Source organism: Mus caroli, unplaced genomic scaffold (genome assembly GCF_978045245.1).
Source record: "Mus caroli unplaced genomic scaffold, Mus_caroli_1 scaffold_49, whole genome shotgun sequence".
Classification (NCBI taxonomy): domain Eukaryota; kingdom Metazoa; phylum Chordata; class Mammalia; order Rodentia; family Muridae; genus Mus; species Mus caroli.
In genome coordinates this window covers 542,501-551,262 of record NW_028227304.1, presented here as the reverse complement: position 1 = coordinate 551,262, position 8,762 = coordinate 542,501, and the positions used below count along the sequence as shown (strand labels likewise).

General features: G+C 36.2%; 1 protein-coding gene across 1 annotated transcript; it reads left to right on the top strand.

Moving 5' to 3' along the window:
- Positions 1-2,069: 2,069 nt before the first annotated feature.
- Positions 2,070-3,804, top strand: LOC146999724 (uncharacterized). The gene is given in 3 exon segments (XM_085834456.1): positions 2,070-2,970; positions 2,972-3,683; positions 3,686-3,804. Coding segments are annotated over 3 exon segments (1,692 nt in total). The 5' UTR covers positions 2,070-2,109.
- Positions 3,805-8,762: the final 4,958 nt, after the last annotated feature.

Here is an 8,762-nt window from a genome sequence, read left to right as displayed (position 1 = left end):
CCCTAGAGAACCTTTACTAACCCACCTATAGAAATATTTTGTTAATTACAAAGGCCTCTTCTTACAGGAATGGTGGCTTTGACAGCTAAGAGAGTTCTCAAGTGGAATTTTCATATGTGAAATTTGTCCATGTTAAGAAAAGTGATAGAAAACTGTTTTACCTGGCTTCCAGTGAAATCTTCTATGGATGGTCATAACACTTTGATTCAAAGGGAAAAATGATGGTGGAATAGTGAATATTTTAAAAAAAAATTGCTGTTTCTTGGCAAGTTATATCCATAGAAAATTGATCATATTCATCAGCATATTATGAAGCTATCTTTTTTATGTTTACTTATTTTTATTGGATATTTTATTTATTTACACTTCAAATGTTATCTCCTTTCCTGGTTTCCCGCCTCTCAGAAATTCTGTATCCCATCCTCTCTCCCCCTGCTCAAAAGAAGGTGTTCCTCTACTCACCCACCCACACCCACTTCCCTGCTCTCAACTTTCCTCCACTGGGGCATCTATCATGCCATGAAGCTGTATTTTATATCTTCACATTCAACATTTTCCAACTTTAAACTGGTACCATCCATTGAATCAAGGAGGCAAGCATAAAGACCATTATGTGGTAAGTTGTAACTGTCGAGTCCTGAAGGTATTTATAGAATGTAGCTTAATTTCTGGTATTTAAATTATTCTTAATATTTAAGCCTTCAATTTGGAGAGGGATAGTTGGCCATGATTCTTAACATAGTAATGATGCCATAAACATTAATATTCCTCTAGAATAGTTCTATACATGAACTTTGGGAAAAATTATGGAGACACATAAAATCTCCCTTTTCATAGGAATAATATTAGAAGGAGGAAATAATAGACAAACAAGTACATTATATCTAATGGGTAGTGACAAGCACAGAAATTGCCCAAAAAAAAAAGAAAAAAAAATTCTAAAATTTGATCTGTGTGTTTTAAATATTGGGAAAAAAATCTCAATATTAAATGCATTCTCAATAGAAGAGAAAAATGGGGAGTATATATTTAACTGTCCACAAAAAAAGAAAGAAAGAAAGAAAAAAAGAAAGAAAGAAAGAAAGAAAGAAAGAAAGAAACAAACAAACAAAAATGGTTGCCAGAAAAAAGTCCACTGTGTGTGTGTGTGTGTGTGTGTGTGTGTGTGTGTGTGTGTGTGTGTGTGTGTGAATGTTTTCATATATGGAATAAAGGAAAAAAAACAAAACGGTAAGTGATATTGTAAATTATGAAAACAAAATTTACTACATTCACACAATGGATAAAGAAGAAAATATTATTGTATATTACAGCATCTGGAAAACAGTATTATGAGAAATAAAAGAGAAAACCAACATATTATACCATTAAGTGGGTCATCCAGAAATGAGGAGTGACTGCTTAAATGGTTTACAGACTTAGAAGATGATGGCACATTTCCTAATTATCACTACGATGTAAATGCATTTTACATTTAAAGGGTAAATGTTATAAATGAATCTCAGTGAAGCTTTTATTTTAAAATGTTCCTTTAGAGTCCTTTGGTAAAATATACAAACCCATAGACATTCTGTTTTTCCTGTAGGATGTCTCAACTTTGTATTACTTTCCCATTTCAGTCTTATTTCAAATAGTGAAGATTAATATGAAGCACATCTAAAGTATGAAGTGAAGAGTTTTTTGAACATTCAAAGAAATGTTCAGGAAAAATAAATTGTTTTTAACAAAATTCAAAGAGATGTAACATGAAAAGACAGAATCAACATCGAAAAGGCTTCCTTTTCTACCATACTATTCCTTTTGGGGGTGTTATAAACACAAAAAGAAAGTCTATAGGTAGGGCTGCTTTTTACATTGCAAGCATCAACACCTTTTAGGGACAAATCAGACACTATCACTGCCCCCCCCCGCATCCTTCCCCACCCCCACCCCCCCCAGTTTAGAATGAGAGGCAGCTCCTGCCTTGTCTCTAGTTATAATGCTTGTTTCTATTTTGTCACGGTTGTGCAATAATTTCCTCGACTCCCTGAGGACAGCTATGCCCCCGCCATTTGTGCCTAGGCCAGTGTTTATCCAACAGTCAAATCACCTCCATCCAGCCTATATACCATGAATACTGCCAGTCTCGCTGTGAGAAAGGATAATGAAAGAGACCAATTTCGGGAAGGGTTCAAAATCGGTGCCACCAAGAACGAACAGGATGCTAGTAAGATGTTCATCGGGGGACTTTCCCAAGAAATGAGCAAGCAGATACTTCTGGAATACTTGTCTAAGTTTGGTGAAGTAATAGACTTTATTATAAAAACAGACCCAAATACCGGTCTGTCTAGGGGATTTGGATTCGTGCTTTTCAAAGACAGTGCCACAGTAGAGAAGGTGCTTCGAGTGAAAGACCACAAAGTTGATGGCAAGAAAATAAAATTTAAAAGGGCTAAAGCCCTGGTATCTCAATTCTCCAATAAAAAGATTTTTGTGGGTGGGCTGAACCCGCGGATGTCTAAAGAAAAAATAAGAGCTTACTTTGGCACATTTGGGCAGATAGAGGCTATAGAGCTTCCACTGTGTTCAGATACGCAGGAAAGAAGAGCTTTCGGCTTTATCAAATACAGGGATGAAAACCCCGTTAGGAAGGTTTTAGAAACCAGGTACCATTTCATTGGCTCCAGTCGTTGTGAAGTTAAAATGGCATACCCTAAAGAATATACAGCTAGACAGTTGAGTAAAAGAAAGACTATAGCTAAGGATAGGACAAGAAAATCAGTTCCAGCTGTGGAGTTAGAAAACAATTGGAGAGGAGGAAGCAGCCCAAGCTTCCACACTATGGCTAACCCCGATGCTCAAGAAGCCAACCAAGATGCCCACAGAGCTGACTCATATACTTCTAGAGCAAACTCGGATGTACCTTTGGCAACTGTCTGTGGTTTCAGGGATACCCCCAATGCTTTCCAGTCGAACTCTAATGTTTTTTTTTTTTTTGACAAATTCAACTGCTTTCATGGCAAGCAGTAATACTTTGAGGTCAAGCTCAAATACTGTATGGGTAATCAATTGTGCTCTGGAGGCAAACACAAATACCTTCTTGGCAAGCCAGTATACTCTTCCAAACACCTTAAGTATAAGCCAATACACTTTGGGAACATATGGAAATTCCTTAGGAGTGAGCCAGTATGCTTTGGCAGCATTTTCAAATACTTTCGGGATAAACCAATATGCTTTGGGGGCAAATCAAAATGCTTTCTGGACAAACCAGTATCCTTTTGGAACATACTCAGATGCTTATGGGATAGGCCAATATGCTTCTGGAACAAGTCCAAATGCTTTTGGGGCAGGCCAGTATAGTTTGGGTACCAACTCAGATACCTGCAGGACAAACTGCTATGCTCATGTGGCAAATCCATACAATATCTGGACAAACCAAAATGTTTTGGCGACAAACCCACATGTTTTCAGGATAAGCCAGTATGTTCTTGGGGCAAACCCAAGTGCCTTTGGGTCAAGTCTGTATTCGGTGGGAGCAACCCAAAACAGTTTTGGACCAAATCTACATAACATCGGAGCAAATGGAAACTTTTGTGGGGCAGCTGGAAGTGGTGGAAGTACTGGAGGAGTTAATTTTTCTCAAGTATATGGCAATTTCCTGAATGTCTGGAATACACTGCCAGCTTTTCACGGCCCTGATGGCGATCTTTCTCCCTCTACAGTTATGGGGCTTATGATGCAAGATCTGCACCTAATTACAATGTGCAAGTAAGCTTGTCAACACTCCCTGGGAATGGTTACCAGAGAATTTTTTCAGCGTTTTGAAGCCTAACTACAAATCCTCTATACGAGGACCATTCTGTCCAACAATAAAACATTCAGTAACTTATATGAAATGGCCCAACTACTGATTGATTGGACATTGCCACTATTTGCAGCAACTTTTGAAGTATCAATACATTTTCTATCACCTTTAACCATTGGACCTACAATAAAAAGACAAAGGCTTGAAACTTACTTGCTGAAGGTTTTTCTGGAAAATAAACATTGAAAACATTTATTTTTGAGTGACTGCTGTTTTGAATTGGGTTATTCTTTTGACCTTTACATGTGTTTTGCTGCAGAGAGGGAAGAGACATTTATTACTGCCCCCTTATCTTGAATTCTGTGTTGCTGTGTTTGGGTTAGAGGTACTCATACAGTCCATTCAACTAGTTAATTTCAGTGAATAGAAACAAATTGCTTCTGAATAATTTCTGAAAAATATATTTTTATGTTTGTTGCATATCCCAAATGTACACGTTCTCATGATGTCAAACACAATCACTATTGCAAACGACTTTTACTTTTGTGAATTCTATTGTTAGTTAATCCAGGAATTTCCCCTTTACCTTATGACAACACAGTATGACAAGCTTATAGTTTCCTAATTAGAAATCACCAGTTTTATTCCTTGGTCTTTATTCTGGCTCTGTTTTTACCCTTATTTTGAGACAGAGACTTATTAAGTTACATAGGCTACCCTTTAACAAGGTGACTTTGAACTTGAAAACCTTCTGCCTCAGCATTACTTGGTTTTATTTCTAAATATTCAGTGATTTTTCTCCCTCAGTCTACCTTCTATTTACAGGGATCTATTCTATGTCAGAAAGTAAATACAGGGAAACAATCCCAAGAGGATAGAATTATACCTAATCATGAAGAGATATTTTACAAAAGATGGCTTGCCCAGCCATCTAAAATATATCTTGGCCAGGGGCTTACAGGAGGGATAAGTGAAGTGAGTTGGCCTTTGCCAATAATAATCGAGGAGGCATGCAAAGTTGAGAATAAAGACAACACTCATCTTAGTAACACAGCATTTTCTTGTTTGGTTGGTTGGATATTTAGTTTGATATTGTGTTTGCTTGTTTGATTAAGAGTAGAAACAGGGTGTGTGCATGATTACTAAGGAAAGGGTTGTAAAAAGGGCTTCAACATTCTCAGCAGCAACATAACAAACCATCAATGTGAATTCTTTATATTTCAATTTTTCGAGTAAATAGTCATTGTTTTTAAAGGAAAAGATTTAATGCTAAATATAATATCTAAATACTATCAAAAATCTGTTTCAGCATGTAATCTAAACATTTTCTGGGACAACAAGTCCTTGTCATATCAGCAATTTAGAACTAATATCTTCTAAAATGCACATGGACAATGGAAGTTTTGGCATATTAGTGGAATTGTGAACGAGATATTGTAGGCAAGGTTAATAAACTCATGAGATCAAATAATGTAGACCATCCATCCCCCTAGAATCCAAACATGAGAGAAATTAGAATGTGCAGTTACTCACTAAAGGAGGGAAAACATATAGCCTTAAGGAGCTATGAGAGTCCAAGTTACTCCATAAAGGTGCATACCCCACAAAAATATCCTAGTGTTTAAGATTCTGTCTTCTGAAACAGGCCAGGTACCAAAAGCCTCTGGAACGACTTTGTGGGTCAGGAGCTGACCTGGCTTTCACTCACCACTGTGAAGATACTGAACACGACTTCAAGGAATTCTAGTGTCTCCAAGTGGAATAGTTGTGCAAACTCTGACCAGTTCTCTGTGACATCACCTATCTCGCTTACATCATAGAACCCCTATCAGGCTGGTTCCTTCTGGAGTTACACTCAGAAACGTTGTGCATCTAGAATTTATATTTTCATATGGCATCCTAGAAATACAAAATAAATAAATAAATAAATAAATAAATAAATAAATAAATAAATAAATAAATAAATAAATAAATGAATGAATGAATGAATGAATAAACGAATAAACGAATAAACGAATAAATAACGAATAAATAAATGAATAAATCAATAAGCGAATACGCAAATAAGTGAATAAATTAAACGAATAAATGAAGAAATGAATAAATAATAATAAATGAATAAATGAATAAATGAAATGAATAAATGAATAATTGAATAATTGAATAAATGAATCCCTATAAAAATGGCCTGATTTCCTGATACACATGCTGCTCAAGTAGATTCACTCTTGCACCATTTTTATTGTGTATTTGCTTTTCTTGTTTGTTTGTTTGTTTTGTTTTTTTTGTTTGTTTACTTTTTTTTTTTATTTTCCTTCTGTGAAAGTCTTCGGTGTCTGGCATGCCAACATACTTGGTGATTATTTTTCCTGTACCAATCTTTCCCTTGGTTATCTTTAAGCTGTTCTTGGAATCAGAAATGTTGCCAGACTCTTGAGGCAACACACAGGATAGCACAATATTCACTTTATGAAAACCCACAGTTAGAGGAGAACAATTTTTATTCAAACAAAGCTGGAATTTAATAGGATTGAATACATTGCATTGAAGCCAATTGCAATCATGAATTATGTATTCTTTGTAAAGTGCAAGGAAATCATAGACCTTGGGTCTGCTTTCAAATTTGAGTTAAACTTAAAAGAAACCCGATATCTACCAGTCACATTTTAAATGTCTTTAAAATTTACCAGCATTTCTGGTTACAAGGAAATTCGTAGATTAAATGCAGTAAAACAGGAAGAAATAGATAATGTAATTTTACTTTTGAAATATGGGTAGACAGAATTCTGGACATAGGTAAGAATGGAATTTACTTACAAATTAGAGGGCACTTTAATTGTTCATGCCACATTGATCTTAAGTGCTTAAAAAATGTTTTTTCAGTCCCGTCCACACATTACATCCTATTTATAGGGGATGACCCTAACTACATAGTGGGTTAGATTCTTCCAGGTCAGCCACCAACAAAAGATCATTCCTTACAGAGGTGACCACAGGCCAGTGTGATGGAAACAGTGTTCATCTGAGGTACTATCTTCCCAGGTTGATTTACGTTCTAAAAAAATCTAAGAAGCACCTATACACATCCATATCATCAATGTTGATTGTTATACTGTGTGAAATAGACAAGCTATGGAGGAAATATAGATGCCAGCCCCACTGGATGAATTTCTTAAAAATGAGAGAGAGAGACAGAGAGAGAGAGAGAGAGAGAGAGAGAGAGAGAGAGAGAGAGAGAGAAAAGGAGAGAGGTATTTCTCATCAAATTGTGTTAGGTGAGACAAGCTAAAATCAAAATGACAATTGTCAATTTATAATTTTAAAAAGGCACATTAAATAAAAGGAGATATTTTGGAAGAGTAAGGGCACCAGCAGGGGGGTCTGAGAAGATAGAAATGGAGGATAGTGGGGAGGATGAAAATGGTTAAAGGTCCCTATTGAACTGTGCAAAGAGTCACAACAAAGCCCAGTGACTTGTACATTTAAAGCACATTGGTATTAAGTAGCTGATTCTAAATGATGGTTTGATTAAATTGGGAATTTTAGCTTCAAGACACTATTAAATTTATTTATGTCTCTACTCTCATGTGGATGTTGCATTTTGAGCTGGATATGGGTGACAGGATATGGCAAAGTGATTAAGTTTTGTATATCATTATGCATCAAAAAAAAGTCACTCAGTGGGCTGCCATGCTTTCACAGGGAAGAAAGTAGCTAGAGATTTTAAGTGTACATGAGGTATAAAGAATATTGCCCCCACACTACTATAGATTTTCAAATATTCACTTTCATATAATGCTTCAATGTGTTTCCGCAAATGTAATTTTCTGTAGACTAATCCTCAGGTTTTAATATATTTGGAAAAATTGGACTGGGTCAGGAGGGATAGGACCTACAAATAAAAATCAATGAATAATGCTGTCATAGAAAAGGTTTAATTATGACAGGGAGTTTGTTTCCTTGTTACTAGCCCATTGGATCCCTTCTGTGAGGGCAACATCCAACGAGAATTTCTTCATCTACTGATGGTGTCTTCATCTTGAATTTCCTGGCTCCTGAAAAGAAGTCATGCAAAATATGCTTCATTATATACTAGAAATCAGTGTCATTCTTTTTGTCAATACAAGATGTATGATTATGTCTCAAAATCATGAGCAACTGGGCCATAGAGGAAAAAAAATAGGCTATTTGTGCTGACTAAAGACGGGATGAGATCAGTATTATCATGTGCACTCTTCGTGAAAGAAAGCAGCATAGCAGGTGAGAATAGATCAGAGAAATACAGCCCAGGAGGGACTCTGCCATCTGCTGTTGGCCTTGGAGATATAAAGGAACACTACATAAGGGATCCCTAGAAAGAGTGCCAGCAACTGCTTTTAGCTAGTGGAACCAGTTTTAGAATCATCATTTTCTAGATTTTAAAAGAAAACAAGATTACTCTAATTTACTAAGTATGGCCATTTGATACTTCAGTGATCATCAACAAGGTGTACAGGTTTGGACAGAAGTATGGGGACTCAGAAAAAGCCTGTTCTTGGAACTCCCTCTGCCTTCAAGTGAGGGAGACATCTTCCCAGCAACACTAGTAAACACTCTATATTGGTAATGGTACCCCCATCGTGTCCAGATTAGTGGTTTTCAAACCATTGGTTGAGACTCCTCTCAGGGCTCAAACAACCTTTTTAAAAGTATCCCATATCAAATATCTTGTTTATAAGATATATACATTACAATCGATGACTATAACAAAATTATAATTTGAAGTTGAAATGAAATAACATTATGGTTTGGGAGCTGTGTTTTAAAGGATTACAATATTGGGAAAATTGAGTATTTCTATTTCTGACTACTCTAAATCATGCCTGTCAGTATCATCTGGAGGAATAACCCCCTCTATTCAATCTGGAACTCCCGGAAAAATTAATACATAACCCAAAATTATGAAAGTTAAACAGCGGCTGTACCATAGTCTATAAGC